This window comes from Sceloporus occidentalis, unplaced genomic scaffold (assembly GCF_023333645.1).
Source record: "Sceloporus occidentalis isolate IW3139 unplaced genomic scaffold, rSceOcc1.0.p SCAF_4, whole genome shotgun sequence".
In the NCBI taxonomy this organism is placed as follows: domain Eukaryota; kingdom Metazoa; phylum Chordata; class Lepidosauria; order Squamata; family Phrynosomatidae; genus Sceloporus; species Sceloporus occidentalis.
Genome location: NW_028316984.1, coordinates 99,403,322 through 99,423,817, shown reverse-complemented (window position 1 = coordinate 99,423,817; position 20,496 = coordinate 99,403,322). Strand labels below are relative to the sequence as shown.

The window sequence follows — 20,496 nt, the reverse complement described above, 5'->3', positions numbered from 1 at the left end:
ATACTTTCATTAAGCCAACTCAAAGGTTGGCTCATCCTCCACACACAAAAAATCTTAGGTTGAAAGCATTCCACAAGAAATTTCAGAAGTTTGGGGAAGCCCCAGTCACATTCACCCAAGTTTCTTCCAACTGGATTAGTTTTGTCTCTTCTGCTACTCCAAAAATGACAAATAAGCTTGCATTTAATTGGGCATTCAGTCATTCAGTTCTGGACCAAGCTTGCTAATATGACAATTTCTCTCTTTATTTTGAAATCCTTCACTGCTGCCTATTTCTATCTATCTCTTTCCTATGCCACCTACTATTTATACTGCTTGGCTAGAAAGCTGGTCAATGTCCCTTAGTGTTGAATCATGCACTGGGAATCATGCAGCTTCCCATCAGTTCAAGCCAGCACTGCCAGTGGTGAAGAGTACCAGGACTTGCAGTTCAACATCTGGAAGGCCAATTGACTCTCAGTCCTGCCTTACTCAATAAATCTTCTGGCATTTACTAACATAACCAACTCTTTTTTTTTTTTTAAATGGCTGCAGCCTTGTTTGCCATCTCTTTCTTCCTCTCTTCCCTTCACCTGTTGTTTTAGAGACCTGGAGCCTGGGAAATGTAAGCTCCTCACATACATAAAAGATGCAGGCTTGTTGCTCTGAGGTACCATCCTTGGCCAAGGCCACAGGCCAACTGTTCTAACTTTTCCAGACTCCCCATAGAAAACAAGAAGTGAACCATCTATATCTAGTACAGAACATTCTAACAAACCTGGCTCGGTGAAGGACTGCATGTGCTGCAAACATTATAGCATCTTGCCTTTATTCCCTGCAATTTCTGTTTGTTCAACACTATGCTGTGGTCTCCTGAGATAACCATACTTCTGTGAATTATAGAATTCAGTTGGTCATATTTGGCATTATGGGAAGCTATTGTATGAACTCTATTATGCTGTGCAAAACAGTGTTGGTTTTCCATCACATTGAAGGGACTGTAATTATTTTGGTCTACTAACATGGCTAGTGGAGAAGGATTGTGGAAATTGTAGTCTAAAACATCTGGAATGTCACTGGCTCCTCACCCTAGATGTAAAACAAGAGAGGGGCAGCCCATGACCTAGGGGCTTCCTCCCCTACTGACCCTCTTCTGTGCCACTGCCAGACAGCATGGATGGGGGGAATCATTTCCCTATGCTCAGCCTCACGACAGGACTGAGTTCTATAGAATGCAATTTTCTAACAGTTTTCTCCTGTTTTTCTTTCTGCAGTATATCGCATTTGCCTCCCTCTTCTTCATTCTGGTATCTATCACTACCTTCTGCCTCGAAACCCATGAGAGATTTAATCCCATCGTTAACAAGACAGAGACGGAAACAATTGGGAATGACACCCAGGTGCGCATCTACCAGGAAGCAGAGACTGAGGCCTTTCTGACCTACATTGAAGGAGTCTGTGTGGTTTGGTTTACTTTTGAGTTCCTGATGAGGGTAATTTTCTGCCCAAACAAGGTGGAATTTATCAAAAATACCTTGAACATCATTGACTTTGTGGCCATTCTACCTTTCTATCTGGAGGTTGGACTTAGTGGCCTGTCTTCCAAAGCTGCTAAGGATGTCTTGGGCTTCCTGCGGGTTGTCCGGTTTGTGCGAATCCTGCGAATTTTCAAGCTGACCCGCCACTTTGTAGGGCTACGGGTCTTGGGTCATACCCTCCGTGCCAGCACAAATGAATTTTTATTGCTCATCATCTTCTTGGCATTGGGCGTCCTGATTTTTGCCACGATGATCTACTATGCCGAGAGAATAGGTGCTAAACCCAATGATCCTAGTGCCAGTGAACACACACACTTTAAAAACATCCCCATTGGCTTCTGGTGGGCTGTTGTCACCATGACGACCCTGGGCTACGGAGACATGTTTCCTCAGACTTGGTCGGGTATGCTGGTGGGGGCCCTCTGTGCTCTTGCTGGCGTGCTGACCATTGCCATGCCTGTACCCGTCATTGTGAACAATTTTGGAATGTATTACTCCTTAGCTATGGCTAAGCAGAAGCTACCAAAGAAAAAAAAGAAGCATATCCCGCGGCCACCCCAACTGGGATCCCCCAATTATTGTAAATCTGTCATAAACTCTCCACATCACAGTACTCAGAGCGACACATGCCCACTCGCCCAAGAAGAAATGTTAGAAATTAACAGAGCAGGTAGGAAACCTCTTAGAGGAATGTCCATCTGACCTTTAACCTCCATCCTTTGTAGAAAATGAAAGATTCAGTCAGACTGGTTTCTTAGCGCAATGAGTAGCATATTATCCCATTACCGTCCCACCACCATACATGGAATAATGTGTGGGACATACAGGTTGCAGGGACAAAATGGTACAGGAGAAGCTCACATATGAAACTTAGGAGTGTACGTTATAGGAGCCTTAATATTGGTCCTATTTAAGGGACGTTAAAGATTTTTCAGAGAAAATACCTGATGGAAGAAGATTTTTTTTAAAAAAAGAGTTCTGCGGCGTGCATTATTGGACTGCATGAAAACATCAGGGTGGTTCTTAAAGTTGTATGCATCTAGCATACCAAGAGCCAAGGGCAGAAATCTTGCCCAGTAAAAGACATACACCCAAATATGCCTTGTCCCCCATCCCCCAAGATAGATTGTTCCTAGCTACTTTTAATGTTGCAGCATACCATGTGTTTGGCTGCTTAAAGAATGACTTACATCAGCACATGCAGGTCCATAACACAACTGTGTCTTTTTCAGATGGTCTTTTCCAGCCACTTATTAGAACGATAGCTTGAATTTCACAAAGAAACACAATGTGTTTCACAAGGGAACAAGGCTAAATGTATGGATGTTTATTCCACAGTAGGCAACCTAACTCATTTAATAACAACATAGTCACATGGAAGTTTAACAATTAGAATTTGGAAAAAGAAGAACACCAATTCCTTGTCATAAAAAGCTTAGGTCCCTGATCTACAGCTCCTTCAACCCTCTACCATTAAAGGCTGACTGAAAGGGGAAGAATATTGGCCATTTCGGACAAACTTGTTATGAAGAGCCATGAGTGATAATCTCACAGGGTACTCTTATCTTTTTTAATGGTAATGATAAATGACAGCAATAAGAAAATATTCCCATTCAGATTAAACTATATTTCATATTAGTCAAACACTGGGGGTGGGGGATGAAAATACTAGTCATCATGGAATATATTATAGTATCCCATGGCTAGTGGTTTGTTATGGGATTATCTCAGTTTTATGAGACTCCTCCAAGAGCACACAAAGTTACAGGGCTTTGATTTGATTAGTTCAACCCCATAATCTACCTCTACCCATGGAATATCATTGACCTATTCTGTGGGGAAAAAATAGTAATTTTAAAGTAAATAACCACAAATTATTCTGGCTGATGGAATGAACATAGGTTGTAATCATGTGCAACCCCGCAGCCTGTTTGTTTAAAATCCCTCCCATTGATAAATATTGCGATAAAAGTCATTTATACAGTGGTTCATGATAAATTTTAGTGGTTAGGAATATGTTTAAAGAATAGGTTATACTTATGATGGTCTTGCAGTATCATTTATTTTATTTATTTGCTTTGATGGAAATTTATCCAACGTGTTGCTCCATGTGGGTGAAAACAATCTCCTCTTTCCATTTCATAGCCATGCATGCGGACGCTTCTGAAAGAACACAAAAGAAGTGTTACTTTCCTTTGTGTGTGTGGCTTCTCCTTAGCAAAATGCCAGTTTCTAGGAAATGGGGAAGTAAGGGTAGAAAATAAACCTTTTCAGTTTATTTTATTTTTAATTTTGGTAGCACTCTTTACAATCCATTCAGGTAAAGAGTTTTCATTTTGTCACTGTTCTTCCCTGTGGATTCCTCCTGCCCCCTGGAAAAAAAAATCTCCCTAAAGCCTTTCATTTGATTTGAAGACTTCCATCACACCAGGCTGGCCACGCTCCATGTGAATGATTGCCTCTTTACTATTTTGCCCTTTGTGCACACTTAAGTGGTCTTATCTGCCCATTCTCCTCAGGTTGCAAATGCTTATCACAATGTCATCACCAAGCAATGAAGCACCTTCTTCATGAGTAATTAAATACATTTATGGCACTGTATAGCAGCAAGGAGACAAAGATACTCATGAAGCAGTGTGTCACATACACCCAACTGTCCAATAACTTCATGGCAGATTGTCTATCCATGGTTCGGAATGGAACCACTGTGTTCTCATGAATGCTCTGAATTCACATGTAACCTGTGCATATAAAAGATCCTGCTGGCTACCTATTATCTCTGGCTTGATTCTTCTTATGTCTGGGACTCTATAGAGTGTGGACTGGACTGGACACAACCCCAACAACCATTTTGATGTCATAGGAGCAGGGCCTTTGCCCAGTCCAGTTCCCATTGAGATTTAAAGATTCAGGTCTAACACATGAGAAGTATCATGTGGGGGAAACAGGTGGACAGCCTGCATGTGCAAACTTTAGTGCCAGCAATCTGTTCCTGCTTTTCATCAGCTCCAGAGCTCATCTGTACTTTACTTAATAGAACTGGAATACAGAACCTACATCTTCTTTTCCTCTGTTAATAGCAAGGGGTAGCCAGCATCCCTAGATTACACTCAGATTTCCAATTATCATCCAGTTTTTTGAGGATAAGATAAACCAGAGGGAATCACATCTTGCCCACAGTGATAGTGGCAAGGGAATAAATAGCTGATGCCTGGTGAGGGTATACATAGCTAATCCTAGGCAACAACAGGATTAAAATCTAAGTATGACAAACTTATTTGAGACACAGACTTAATGAATGTTCTGTGAATGGTACCTTGGTATGACAACTAGCAACTAAATGTCATTTCCAAGCTACAAGGAATCCAAAGTGGATTGATGCAGTCTTGTTTATTATTATTATTATTATCATTCAAATGTGTATTTTTAGTCCAGTCTCCCTTTCCAGCTATCTGCCAATACCAGCAAAAGCACATTCTTAATGTTTGTAAACTTGCACACTGGGTGTTTTTTCTGAAAACCCAGTGTTTGCACAGATAAAGCATTTGTATTCCAATATTTCAATATTAAGAAAAAAAGCATCAATGGAGGTTAAGGATTTTATCCTAAAAGTAGCTTTAATTTTAAAATTAATTAATTCATTAATGAAACAAAAATTATATCCCCCAAGAGTGTGAGATCATTAAAATTCACAGAATTCCAAAGGGACTGATATGGCTCTACCACAATTCTTTAGAGGTGAGCAGTCTGCGAGAAACATATTTAATACAGGATAGAACTCTATGCCAGTGTAGCATAGTGGTTTGATCACTGGATTATGACTATGGAGGTGAGATCCAGATCCATGCTTAGCCATGGAAACCCACTGGGTGACTTTCAGAGGAAGGCAAAAGCAAGCCCCCTCTGGACAAATCTTGCCAAGAAAACCTTGTGATAAGTTTTCCTTAGAGTTGCCAGAAGTTGGAAATGACTTGAAGGCACACAACAACAAGAAACAGCTCTGTGCTGGGTGCACTATCCCATTGTTTTGTTCAAGGCTTATAGAACAAGCAGGAGCCAATTCATCTTCCCAGGCCAAGTCTCAATACCGAGGCAATAAAACCCATGTTTTTCTTCTGCTGATTTCTACTGTAGGAAGCAAGTGAATTTAACAAGCAGGTGAGCTAAAAACACAAACATTCATCTATGACAGCTAAACACTTTTTGCCTTTGCTGTGGCTCATTTGAAATCAAATAAGCTGCATAGCTACTGTGTGGCACTACCTCATGAGTGATGATTTACTTTAAAAAAAATACTTTTGACATGACATTAAGTGAGACTTGACTGTAGGTGACATATATGTATAAATTACTGAGGTCAATGGGGTGTATATGAATGTAATAGTAGATTACAGAAAGGCCTTAGCTTAGAAGCAGGGAACAATCTTTACATGCAGAAAATCCCAGTTTCAGTCTCCAGCATCTCCAGGCAGAAATGAGAAAGAATTCTCCCTAAAATCCTGGAGAGCCACTGCTGGCCAAAACAAATAACATTGAACTAGAGGGACCAGACGTTTGACTTAGTATAAGATTCCTATGGATGCATATATGCATTTATAGTTCCATAAATTCAGGTATTTGTATTCTATTTTTAAATTTTAAATTGAAATTTGTCTTATTTTATGGCCATTAATTCTTAGACCTAAGCTCATCCAATGCTGACTTCAGACTTAACACAAACTAGTCACTGAAGCCATTCCAATATTAATGTTTGTTGTACACTTACCAAATAAGTAATTTGAAATTTGGAAAAGTTTTAGTTTGGGACATGTTGATTACAATAAATTTAGCATGCCATGGAATGAAATCTTTACCATTCTTGATGTCTCTGACATAGCTAGGGTGCATAGACTGTGTCTCCAATCTGGGCATATACAGTCACACAAGATAAAAGTTATGGACATATTTCCAGTCCCTTCACTTGCCCCTATAAAAGAAAGTTGCAGGTTTCCCCATTGGCTGAAATGAGATGACAAACCACCTTGCTGTGAGTCAGCTCAGCTCTGTTTCTTCTCTCTCCAAAGGAAGCCATATTAAGTTAGAGTGGAGATGAATGTAACATTTTGGGATGCCAAGAAAGTGGCAGTTACTTCACAGGTTCAATGTACCATGACAATACTGTTAAGGGATGTTTATTCTGCATCTCACCATCTTTATTATCTTAAATTTCTATGCCAAGATAGGTGGGACTGGGAAACTCACAACATGATTGTACCATGTCACATATTGAGAATTCCTGGATGTTATGTGGGATATAAGGGGAGAACATGACAGTAGGATACAGTTTTCACTGGCATACTTGCAAGTTGTATAATGTCTAGTCATATTTAAAGAATCCTTTGGGATAGTGAAGAGTTTCATATATTTTTTTAAAAAGATTGAAAAGAATTGATAAACAGCAAAGTCATGCTGTTGTTCTGATGTAGGGAAAATAAAAAAATGTTCAGTATTCAGTTTAGAGTCAGTTTTAGCTTGAATCCTGCCTGTGTTAACAACCACGCTCTTATTCTCAATTCCTCCCTCCCATAGCACTGAACTAGAAATTATTGAAGATAATTTAAACATTTCCGTTCATTCTGAACTAGTTTGAATCCTTGGAATTAATCAAATAGCTTTCAGCTTTAAATTGCTTTAAAAAGATTCTTCGGTATGTTCCCTATCTTAGTAATGAACAGAGACAGACAGAGTTCATTGGCAGTTTTTTGCGTTGTGGTTCTTAAAATATCTAAACTGAAAATAGTTCATCCATGGTTTGATTGCTTATTGTAGTGTTTATATTCACCAATTTTGGACAGAAATGACTGTCATTTACCCAAATGAGATCAGGAGGGCAAGAAAGAAGAAGCTGTCTGTCTTGTGACATCATAAAAACCCTTTTGCGTCACTGACAGTGATGCAGAAAAGACATTGACAACAATAGTAAGGTATCATCTGAACTTTTCTGGACACCTTCTGCACTAATGTAAATTAATATTGCTGCAGTATTGAGTTTCTTTTCCAGATGTGAGCCAAGCAAGAAAAATCATAGATAAAATATCAGTCTGATAATTGAACACTTCATATCCTTTTTCTTTTAAAAAAAAATCAGAACATGCAAAAGCATTGTATGTCTTCCCTCTTATAAATGGGAAACTAAAGCACTGGACCTTGGATCTAGTAGGAATGTCTACCTAAGTGTTTTAGCACAGAGCAAATTATGAACACTTTGGACAGCTACAGAAACAAACAAATAGGGTTTTATATAATCTCACTATACTTTTACACATCATGCATACTTCAGCCCAAATCTTCCTGTACTTGTGGCTCTCATAAAACACCATTCCTGCTCTCCTTTGCATTCATCCCTGCTCCATGAATGGCATGCATCCCAAAATCTACAGATCATCATATTGTGTAGTAATTATTATCTAAGAACAAAATGAATTCAGTATTAACAGAAAGATCTTACATTGTGGTTAAAGGAAGGTAGCTTCTGGAATGATAATCTCTCCCAATTTACTCAGTATCCCCAGATATCTGATCTGTTTTTTTGTTTTTACTCTAGCATCGTATTATGAAACTACTTTGGTTTAGCTTGATTGCATAGATACAGTACTACTGTGAGTGAGGCTCTAAGTACTGCAAGACCACTTCTAGTTCTGAGGTATATTTTTTGGAAGGAAAGTGCTTCCAGGAACAACATTTTTTTCAGGATTGCATTATGGTACCTTTCCAGAGTCACCTTTAAATGAAAGACTACCTGACCTTCACATGCTCTCATTCTGACCCCTTGTCTTCAGATGTCAGTAAAGCAACATGTCACCTCACTCCAAGAAACAGTGCCTTTAATGATGGTATTGTCTCGGAGGGAGGTCACAGCGTTGGTCACTCAGGTTTGTGAGAGATTATTCCCTGAATTATCTTTATTGGGACCTACACCTCCTGGAGGGATCCAGTCCAACAAATTGGTGAGTAAATACTCCCAGGTAGGTTGGGTTTAAGGGCCTCTGGGTTTAGCATGCTAAGCTAAATTCTACCAGCATAAAGTCTATTGATATAAAGATGACACTAAAGTACACTTTAAAATATATGATGAAGTAATTATAAGGCTTATTTTTGTAAATGGTACTACTATTTTTAATAAGTATTTTAGTAAAACTGTGACACTCTGGGATAACTAAAAATCAGTTCATTGGCTGTGCAGGAACAAATGGTCTTTTACATGTTCTTCATGTCTCTCTCTCTCTCTCTCTCTTTCTCTCTTTCTCTCTCTCTTTCTCACTGTTTTGTTTTATTACTCTATGTTGCTTGCAACTTATATATGTTACAGACTGTCATATTTTATATTCTGAAGTATTTCTTCAATTCCCATCAACCTGAGCTCTACATATTGGGCAACAGAAGGACATTAGTTCTTAAATTCCAAAACAAGAAGGGATGTCACAGACTGTAGGTAAACTCCTTTGAGGTTGTGACACACAAACCCTGATGCAAAAGGTATTTAATACCAAAAGAAAAAGTAAGTACTTGATGCGACATGGCACTAACTGGCTAAGTTGCTCTCTTTAGTACTGTCTGCATGGAAGAATATTACCCCCCAACAAATGTTAATTTGCATTGCCCTATAGCAGAAACTTTCCAAAACATATTGGCTGAAAGATAATTTCACTCCTGGTTTCAAAATCACTTGCACCATAGCTTTTGTCAAACTCTAACTCTTCAAGCTGTACTTACATCCATCTTCTCTCCAAACTGTTACCTTGTCATTTCATCCTTATTTGTCCATGGTTCAGTGTATGTTCCTCTGTAATTCTTCTTTGTTATAATTTATGATAAACGTAGCCCCTGTGTTCTGATAAACCACGTCCCTAAATAACTTTACTTGGAAGTGAGCCTATTATTTCCAGTAGAACTTACTACCAAGAAAGTATTCTTAGTTAGAACTGGAAGGTATCATCACGATTCAAAAGCAAGAAAGCAACAAGAGCAGGGGATTCTGTCTTTTTAAATCCATCTAAAGTTCTGGCACATATAAGCATTCAGTGTAGCCAATGGGACAAGCTCACCTGGACCAGGGACGTAGCTAGGATTTTAGGAAGGGGGGGGGGTCCAGACTAAGTGCCACCATTATAATGGGGCTTGAGTGTGGCGGCGCAGCAGCACACACCATTCATTTTTCTAATGGAAGGGGGGAGTCCGGACCCCAAGAACACCCCCCCCCTTGGCTACGTCCCTGCCTGGACTAATTTAAGCCTTAGTGATTTCAGGGACACTAAAGTGTGACTGACTTATTCAGGATCTAATCCTTTTATTTTTAAACATGTAAACAATGGAAGAACTAAAAGCATCCACAACCCATCCAGGTAGCATTGTAAATCAGTGTTTAACCTATAGTAAGACTGCACTCTCTCAGTTGACAACAGCCAGATAAGCAGGCCATTTGGATTAAAATTTTACTATTTCAAACTGCATTAATATTTCTATTTCAAAATGGTAGCTGAACAATCTGTCTTTTATGGATGCATAACATAATTATATTATGTAAAGAAAAACAGGGGAACTATCATTTGTCCTGTTGTAAACACAGAGGTTACTATTTTGAGAAGTCTTTGTCTTTTGCCTTGTCTTGTCTTGTCTAGACACATCTAAAGAAATGTTGGATATTGAGTCAATCTGCAGTTCTGACTCTTTTTCAAAAATCTGGATACGAAGGGTGCTTCATTAAACCCCTAGCCATGAATCCAGATTTCAGATATTTTTAAGGAGGATAAGAGTCATGTTATATACATGGGACTCCTTGACTGCCTGCATGGGATGCACTGTATTAGGATGACTACAGGGGAAAATTTATTATGTAGTGGCTCTTCATGGGGAAATTATTTATCTGATCAAATGGCCTTGTTCATAACTTCAGTAGCAGGTCTTCAGTAAACATAAGTCAAGAGCCAACAACATTGTTCTATTTATGGAAACAATTCTGTTGATAGAACTGTGAAGTGGGCAATTCTCATCCCACACCCAGCCCCTTTCTGAAGCATGTTTCTGGGTTGTGCAGACAGGTACTAGAGTGGGGATGGGGGGGAATCCCAATATACTAGGTGGTTGGCTGCTAGGATGAAACTGTTAAATGTAAGCCATAGCTGGAAAAGTATAGAAGCTAATATGATCCTATAATATCTAGATCATAACATGTGGCATATACATATGCAGAGGTGATTCATGTCATCTGCTTCTTTTTTCCCTTTTTGGGGAAGGGGGAGGATTAAGCAAACAGTCCATATAAATAACTGTGCTACATATTATGAGTTTAGGCATGGTAGAAAAACATTGGAGTGAAAGAACACAAATATGAATGTTAATCCCATTCTCTACATACATACACCACCAACAAGAACACATGACCACAAGATTCCTTAGTCTTCCAGTTCACTAAATTACCACTTAGTTGTTCTACCCTAGCATTGTTTGTAACTACAATATGCTTCATCTGTGATAGAATTCTAGATCATTTATCCCTTAATTATCCTGATTTACTTTGTCTTAAAAAGAGCATTCAGAAGTGAAAATGATTAACCATCCATTATGAAGCCTCCCCCTCCCTCCAGTCCATCTGCCTTGGTCCAGGCCTTGGAGGTAGAGAGGAACTGCTGGACCTCTTACCCTTTCCCTCCACCACTCCCTTCTCTTTCTGTGTCATGTCTTTTTAGATTGTAAGCCCGAGGGCAGGGAATCGTCTAACTAAAAGATTGTATGTACAGCGCTGTGTAAATTTACAGCGCTTCATAAATAAAGGTTAATAATAATAATAATAATAATAATAATAATAATAATAAAGTGTCAACTGAATGTCAATTGCCAAGGCCATAAGCCCCTTGAGTTGTTTCCTTGGTATACCTTATGAATGTGAAGTTGAAGGCTTTCATGGCCGGCATCCATAGTTTTTTGTGGGTTTTTTGGGCTATGTGGCCATGTTCTAGCAGAGTTTTTTCCTGACGTTTCACCAGCATCTGTGGCTGGCATCTTCAGAGAAATAGTTTCTCTGAAGACGCCAGCCACAGATGCTGGCGAAACATCAGGGAGAAACTCTGCTAGAACATGGCCACATAGCCCGAAAAACCCACAAAACCCTATACCTTATGAAGATCCAAATGTTCTCAGGTCAAAGAGTTACTTTTAAATTTAAGGACAATATATTATTATTATTATTATTATTATTATTATTATTATTATTATTATTCACTTATATCCCACCTTTCTCCCACTACAGAGACTCAATTTCAATGTTAATTAAATTATGAGCATCTTTGTCTTAGTGTCATTAGTACCACAGACACAATTAATGCAAACAAGTCAGCTTTGAGACTATAGGATTCTGTATTCTATCTCAGGAAAGCCGCATAGATCAGGTGTTTTTCCATTAGGGTAGAAAAGCTGAGTCCTATTTGTGCTACAGAAACCTCCAATTGAAAATGTTGAAAAATAACCTATAAAAGGACTGGATAAGATACCCATCACTATTATTATTATTATTATTATTATTATTATTATTAATATCCCCCCTTTCCCCAAAACTGGGACTCAGGGTGGCTCACAACATTTAAAAAATAGTACAATTAAAAGAATTAAATCATTACAATATTAAAAACAAGTTACATATTAAAAAAGTAAAATACAATTAAAAAGATAAAAATGTTAAAAATACTTTAAAGCAGTTCAACGCCACCCCAGCCCATGCTTTAAAAACTTTCTGTTTTAAAAGCCTATCTAAACAGGTAGGTCTTAGCCTGCTGGGGAAAGATAACAAGGAAAGGGCCATTCTGTCCTTTTTGGGCAAGGAGTTCCACAATCCAGGGGCAGCCATGGAAAAGGCCCTGTCTCGCTTCCCCACCAACCATGCTTGTGATGGTGGTGGAACTGAGAGAAGGGCCTCTCCAGAGGATCGCAGAACCCAGGCCGGTTCATACATGGAGATGTGGTCTGCCAAATAGCCTGGACCTGAGCCATATAGGGCGTAATAGGTCATAACCAGCACCTTGAATTGTACCCAGAAACAAAATGGCAGCCAGTGGAGCTCTTTTCAAGAGGGGCATTAAGTGGTCTCTGTAACATGCCTCTGATAACAGCCTGGGTGCAGCTCTCTGGACCATCTGAAGTTTCCGAACACTCTTCAAAGCCATCCCCAAGTAGAGTGTGTTACAGTAGCCCAAATGGGATGTACCCAATTCAATGCTATCTTTATTTCTCAGGGACCAAAGGATGCCAGAATGGTTTCATAATAAGAATTAACTTAATTTTGATATGTGTATTTAAAATGATAATTAGCAACATATTTTAAAATATACTCCCTTTCTGAGAAAAGTAAACATTTCCCCATGAAGATCAAATAAGGAAGGTGAAAATGCTATGGTAATTCTTCGTGATGACCATGACATGTCTGCCATGTAGTCATACTTGTAAGTTCCCCCAACTTTCCCATGCATCTCTCACCACGACCTATGGCAATTGCTTTCCAAGCATGGGCTGTGCAAATTGATATGGCTATTGTTGCAGTACGGAAACTCAGAGAGCAAAGGTACTTCTTCAAGTTGTCCACTCCTTTTTCCATGTATTTCACTTCACACACACCAAATGGAAGATTCAGAGCTGCCTTTCATTTTTTAAGACATTTCTAAGGATCGTTTGTAAGAAGTGGCGAGAGGCCTAAAAAGAATACTTCTAATGCTATTTATACACATCAGGGTAGAAAATTTGAGGTCCTCTAGAAGTTGTTTAATGGCAATTCCAATCATAACTCACCACTGCTAAGGATGTTGTTTAACATTTTAATATTTAGTTTAACATTTAGGATGCCAAGCTCAGCAGAGCCAGAATAGTCAAATAATGATCTTGTATATAATATTGTTGATGGTCATGTGGTCTCTTTTATCCTATTGGGTGGGTTTTATTACTCACACTTTTGTCAGTAAAAACTAGTAAGTGTCTCTGATAACTCTGAATGAATATTAAGATCTGTTAGGAGAATGGAATATACAATTGCTCTTTCAACTGCCCCTTTAGTTCCAACTGAGTAGTATCATCTGCCATTCCTGTCCAACTTTATTTATGTAATAAGCATTGTGCAACCAAGGGTTTGAATACCACAACTGTCTATACTGTGTCACACAAAAGGTATATACCAGCTCTGAGAAGCGGGTTATTTTCATGCCTGGTGATTGCTCCTTGGCCAAAAGAACCCCAAAGAACTGTGCCATATTTTCAAGTATATTCTGAATATACAAATTTGCACTTTAAAATGTTAGTATAAGAGCACTTTAAGTTGCCTTGAGATTGTGAAGCAAGACACACAGAGAAAAACTATCTGTTCATATAAAACATGTGGATTGAAATAGACGCATTTAAAACAAGCCATTATTACCATTTTCAGTGTATGTTTGTTTTCAAATCCCATGATTATCTTAAAATGCATAGCATCCTGTGCTGCCATTTGAAAAAAAGGTAAAACAAACACAAAAGATATGTCATTGTAGACATTACTTTGGCAAATGGATTTTTACTGTAGAAAAAAAATCCATGTTCCACTGTCACATTTCCATTGTGTCTTCTGTGTGTATCTGTTGAAAATGTGTCTGCCATTTTGTGTTTACCAAAATGGAAACCAATCGGAAGCAAACATGTGAAAGGATTATTTCCCAAGAAATGTGCTGCAATCAGTCATCAAAACTGCAATATGTACTCCAAATGCCATAAAACATAATTGTCATCATGATCAATGCCAGTCCCCCAAGTGCAGTGAGTTCTTTGAAGTTTCATGAAAAACTGAGCATTTCTGTGCCATCCTATGTCATGCTAAACATAATCACATTTCTAATTGCAGACTTCTGCTCACAGAGCTAGGAGCCAATGCTAGCAAGCATTCTAACCAGCTAACATTCTGCTTCCCCTTTTCACTTTTTTCCTTAAAAAAAACAGTTCTGGTGCTCTGCACACCATTAATATACCTAGAAAAAATTTCTACTTATTTTTCCCTTTTTCCTATATTACCACATAGCTTTTGAACCCAACCCACAGTTTTCATTCCAATAAAACAATTCCTAGTGTTTCAATAGCCTTCTGCTTATATGTTTGAAGATTCGAAACTGAATGGGGAAGTGGCCAAGGCGGCGCTGGCAAATGAAGACTGTCCCCACATAGACCAGGCTATGTCACCCGAGGAAGGTCTGCCCTTTACCCGTTCTGGCACTCGGGAGAGATATGGACCTTGCTTCCTCTTATCAACCGGGGAATATCCCTGCCCGCCTGATGGAGGAATAAGAAAGGGTATGTAGATGAGGTCCTGTGGTCACATAGATAGCAGCATAGTTTAAAAGTTAAAGAATTCCTACTGCCAAATACCTTGTTTTAGGCATTAACTTATTGTGCTAAAAAGTAACAGCCTGATGCCTGCATAGTAAGTTAAGTGTTCATCTGGGCTAGGAACAGTGGTTCCCAAACTTTTAAATCTGTGCACCCTGTGCAGATATTGTTTCTCTGGCATGGAAAACCAGCCTGCACCTTCACCAGCTCCCATGTTTTGAAACACCATGCAGCCCTTTTTCAGCTGCTTTCCATACCATGTGATGGCAGCCCCTGGAACAACAGGGTACCCAGTCATTAAGCATCCCAAATTGTTCCAGCATTTCAGCTTCTGCCAGTTCCTCACCCACTCTCCTTTCCTCTGTTGTTGACAGAGAAGAGGGGGGCAATACAAAACATTAAATAAGATTTCAGAGTTTCTAAGAATTTGATTACTTCTGGGGGGAAACAACAACTGGCTTTTACAATTGGAATGTAAGGGATAACGGTTATCATTAAAAGATGTAATTTTTAAAATATTTACCCTGAGAAGTAACTGTGTGTCCCTAAGGGTTACAGTACCCCAGTTTGGGAACCACTGCAATAAAGGAGAAGAGCAATGCAAGATTATGCATATTACCATATCAAGCAGCTGAGTCTTCCATCTTCCTTTATTTCAGTAAGTGTCAGTAGAGTAGTCTTTAGTATCTTTCACTTATTCCACCTTCATATGGCAGAACAGCACCTCCTTTGAATGTAGAGGCATATTAAAATGCCTTTTTAAAAAAAAAGGCCACTTCTCCTTTTTGTAGCACTTAAGTTAAATTTCTACCACAAGCAGCTTCATAACTCAATGAAATGGCCACGCTTACCCATGAAGAGAGGATATGCTACCTCTTTTTTGCCCCTGACATGTTCATCTGTATTTACCACTGTTAGCTTTTGTTATTCAGGCCAGCTGGTAATCTTCCTGAATGTTTTGACTATGACAAAAATGTGGCTACCTTAATATACATCCTATTGAAATTAACAAGTGCATATTTAAACAAGTAAAACTTTATCATTTAAATCCATATTGAATGCCGGTATTGTATATTTATCCCCTGGTCTGGTAATGCCAACATAAACACAGAGGCTCCTTGGAGCTTTGTGTGAGGAGTTCCTGAATGCTTTGTGGTATGCTTCCAGAGAAATAAAAAGGATGGGACAGGCCTTGCTCCTACTGAGTTTGGAATGACTCCCTCCTTGAAAAATTGTTTTTTATTGCGGCCATAGATTGTAACATTACAGATAAAAGACACTGTAAGGACTGTAGGGTGTAACCTGTAACACAGGATTATACTCTCCAGAAACTGCAAGGGTGCATTGCATGTTGGTAAATGAAGAAAAGTATAGAATAAATGCCAGTTGTAGAAATAGTGCATACATAGTTTCAATGCTTATTAATTATAAGACATAGGTATATAGATAGATATAGATAAATATATGTATGGATTACTATACTTTCCTGTGAAAGTATCTCTGCTAAAATTTACCTTTGTAGCAAAGTGTTTTATATCTGATTCTGTATTGGAGAGGTGCTGGCCATTTTCATTCAACTTGAGCCTTTTGTTGGTTCTTGCTTCAGTGGATTATGGGCCTGCTGCAAAAAGTAGCATCACTATCAGGATGAAAAATGTGCAGTTCCCATGATGCACCCCAACAGAAATCAGGCTCTCTGTGTTGACTGAAAGTAAGGCCAGCTGGCTACAGAAGTATAAATGTCAGCATATTGTTGGCCTGTTTGGAGAAAAACAATAATATGTAGAGAACATCTTGAGTGTTTCCACAAAATTTCATTTCATAGATGGTGTAACTGTGTCTCAAACTTGCTAAGCTATATAGTGCATGCCGGAAAACTGGCAGAGAAGGGGAAGAAAAACAAATGCATGCAAAAATGCTGGTTCTCAAACTGAGTAGTATCTCTATAGCAACAGAGTACTGTAAATACTTTTTACTTGTGGGTGGAAATTAGGTTATAAAGACAGTGTCAAGAGGACCTATCCTTGAGACAATGTGGTAGGAAAGCTTAGTTCAGCCTAATGTCTTATTTATTTGTTTGTTTGTTTATTCATTCGTTCATTCTTTCCAGCTGTTTTAAGACAGAATATCAGCACATGGGTATTTATTTATTCCGGCTGCCCTATAACAAAATATAAATTCATTGATATTTATTTATTTAATCTGTTCCAGTTAATTTATTGCCAGAAGTTAATTTTAGCTGTTTAAATATAGTACATAGTAAATTATGTTATACTATATAATATACAGTATATTGTACTAGGGGATATACACCTGAGATATTTTTTCCTCCTCTGAGGCTTTATTTTCTATCTATTTCTAACCTGGACATGTTGCAAGGGATACTACTCTCAGCATGTCAAAGCATGAAGATGCTACTGATCTGGCTAATTTGTTGACCATTCTGTTTTTGATCCAATGCTGTATTTTTGCATATTTTTTTTCTTTTGAACAAAGGTTATGAAATGTCATGGAGCCTTAACAGCATAGCTGGCATAAGTGGAAAAGCAGTAGGATTATCCTCAAAGCCTGCACCCTACAGTTCTCCCAACCTAATGAGACATTCTTGGTCTCCCATTCCATCCATTTCGTAGCATGGATCAGTAGCAGAGAATGGTCTAGATAAACCTCATAACACTATTTATTTTTCAAAAAAACAGAGATCAAAAAGAAAGAAAAAAGAAAAATGATTCTTTCTAATTAGTCTATGTGGTACTACATATGAAGAAATGATCATGTTTGAAGGGGTCATGTCTCTCGGTAGCATCTCATGAGGATGGTGTTACTACGAGTGTTAGTAACACTTAATATTGACAACATTCTTGATCAGTGGTGCTGAGATGACACTAAATGGGCATTAGTAGCTTTGGTGGGCCATAACACTGCATGATACTGATACATAAGACAAAAAGGTGGATGCACCATGTAGTTGCCTACCGCTGGTGTACCATATTGATCTGTGCTTTTCTTGGCTTATGGTGGATCCACTGGCTCTTATGGAATGGGTTAGGCATTTAGTCCAGTGCTGAAACTTGCCAACGATTGAAGATTTTGCTTTTCTCAGGATATTTTTGAGCCATAGGAAACCTGCAGGAGTTTGAGCAAAACACGCGCAGTAGGATGAAAACTTTGCATGGGCGCCTATTCTATGTCGAAAGCAATAAGATACACTGTAGAGAGGTCTCTAGCTGGCTGGCTGGCTGCATGGGAAAAAAACATACTGGCGGAGAAGAAAACTGGCTGCCTCTGCATGTAGCTCTTTCTACCTTAGCCCTCCTTCTTTTAACACACCCAGCTTGGTTTGAAAAGCTCAGGAGAGAAGCTCAAGTATTGATTATATTCTTTACATGCAGATCTTTGCAAAGAAAGTCCTGTCATTGCTAAATATATGCCAACAGAGGCAGTCAAAGTGACTTGACATGGAGAGAACGAGATGGACAATGATGGCTTATAAACGTCTGGGTGGAACTGTGCAGGCTTAGAAGACCTCTTCATGTGGACCAATGTAATCTCACTCCATGCAACTTTGCAGGACGGTTCTATGTGGTTTCAGAGATATAAAGTAGATTTGCAGGCTTTTTCTATGGCCAAAATGTAACAAACGGTAGAATTTTGTTGTTGTTGTTCCATAGCATGAATTGCATGATAAAAATAACAAAAAAAACCCACTCTGCAATTGTATGAGTAACTTTAAAGCAGGGTGGGTGGGTGGGAAGGGAAAGACAAAGTGATATATTTTCTTTCAGAGCTCTTTACTTTTACATACATTGTTGTAGCCAAACTGTAAAAATTGTTTAAAACCGTACATTCCTTTGCTATGAATTGCTTCTTTTTGTATACAAACTTTAAAAAAAAAGAGTGAATGGGTTTTAAAAGTGCAATTGGGTGGTCATATTGACCATTCCTTCATTAATTCATGACAGTGACATGAAAATCAAGAACTTTTCATTGAACTAGAGTTGTGTAAAATGTACAAACAATCTTCTTTTCCTGTCAGTTGTTTTTTGGTTTTGTTTCTTTTGTTGGCATGCTTGTGAAACATGGGACTAATCCTCAGGCCTGATGGTAACAACTGGTCTAGATTAATTTTTCAGCTCTGGTTATGTTGTACTTTATTGGTGTGTAGATCCAATGTGAAGACCCTTCATGGCAAATTGTTCATACTAAGTAATCGGTAATGAATTTTAAAAATTGAAAAAAATGCTTTTTTAAAACAACAACAACCTGGGACTTACAGTATACAAATCAGGAGACAACTCAAGTACAAACTTGTCTCAGAGTTTAAGAAACAAGGCAATGGCATTGTATGCAATTTAGAACTTCTGAGTAAAATGCATGCACAATGTTATGCAAAATAATTCTAGCATGAAATAAATTTTGTATCATGGTTTCAATGCCTGCTGTATAGTGTAAATCAAAATTCTTTTCTAAAATTATCAGAAGTTCCCTCCTTCTGATAATGTGAATAAATACAAGACTCCCAGTGGACAAATGAAGAACAAGTGACATGGTTTTGATTTGCTTCAAAAAATGACAAAATTAGTGGGTATACCATCAAGTAAGCTCTTCCTCCTGGTCCCTGGATACAACTCATGTTTTCAGTCTTCACAACACTAATAAATATAACAAATGGAAGGTAAAATTAAAAAGAACTTTGTGGGTCTCTCTTTTTCCCCTTCTTTCTTTTCCCCCATAATAATAAAAGTTTGGCTTTTCAATTGAAGAGTGAATGACTTTTGTTTCTCTTACTTTTGTGGTTCTCTTAAATTCTCCACTTTGCAAAAGTAACTGATTCCTTTGAAAGAGCAAAAGGAAATCAGGCGCTATGGAATTATTTTAAACCACTGAATAGGAGGGGTAGTAGTGAAGATTCAAAGAGGTGATGGTAGTGCCATTTTATTTCAGATTCAAAAAAATAAAATACGTACAGCAGAAGTTGGTACCTTCCATTGTCAGTGGGAGCAGTGAATTCACTCTGGGTTTTACACTGAACCTTTGGCTAGATTCTAGTCTGACCACCATAAGTAGACACCTTGGACAACTCCTTTCAGTGCCCCACTGGCATAGGAGCTGCCAGCCTCCACTGAATTATATGGAATGCTTATCAGAATCATTCTTGCAGCTAAAAAAAGGTAAAATATTATTTTCAAGAGTTACTCATTCATAACTAATTGATCTGACAGATTCCTGGGGAAAAGGTAGAGCTTTTGGAACTACTGAGGAGCATGAGGAAGTGTATGAATGGAAAACTTTACTAGAATAATAAATATGAGAAGCAGGGTAAAAGGCTAAATTGTAAAGCTTACATTGCTAAAACATAGCTGGGGAGAGAGTGTAGGGTGTAGTCTTTTAGGGATGGACAGACAATGCAAAACCAAACTGGTGTAACTTTGTTGATAGCTATGGCAGCAGAAACTAGGTGGGGTCAAAGGCTGGGAATTTGCAGGAACCTCAAACCCTCTTATTCCACTGTCATTACACCTTTAACAAGTCCCACAATCCCACCACTTACGGAGTTGTTGTAGTTAATTCCCTTCTGTGTATCTGTGATCAATGGGGTGTAGACATG

General features: G+C 38.5%; 1 protein-coding gene across 5 annotated transcripts in view; it reads left to right on the top strand.

Moving 5' to 3' along the window:
* LOC149314409 (voltage-gated potassium channel KCNC1) overlaps positions 1-19,631 on the top strand; it is a 180,884-nt gene extending 161,253 nt beyond the window's left edge. The window contains exons 2-4 of one of the 5 annotated variants that reach the window (XM_089521048.1): positions 1,254-2,187; positions 14,664-14,852; positions 18,281-19,631. In XM_089521048.1, the coding sequence (XP_089377174.1) occupies positions 1,254-2,187; positions 14,664-14,852; positions 18,281-18,345 (1,188 nt within the window). In that variant the 3' untranslated portion in view covers positions 18,346-19,631. Of the gene's footprint in view, positions 1-1,253; positions 2,188-14,663; positions 14,853-17,384 lie in introns of all 5 variants that reach the window. The other 4 variants (XM_089521049.1, XM_089521047.1, XM_089521051.1 and 1 more) reach the window with 4 other exon arrangements.
* Positions 19,632-20,496: the final 865 nt, after the last annotated feature.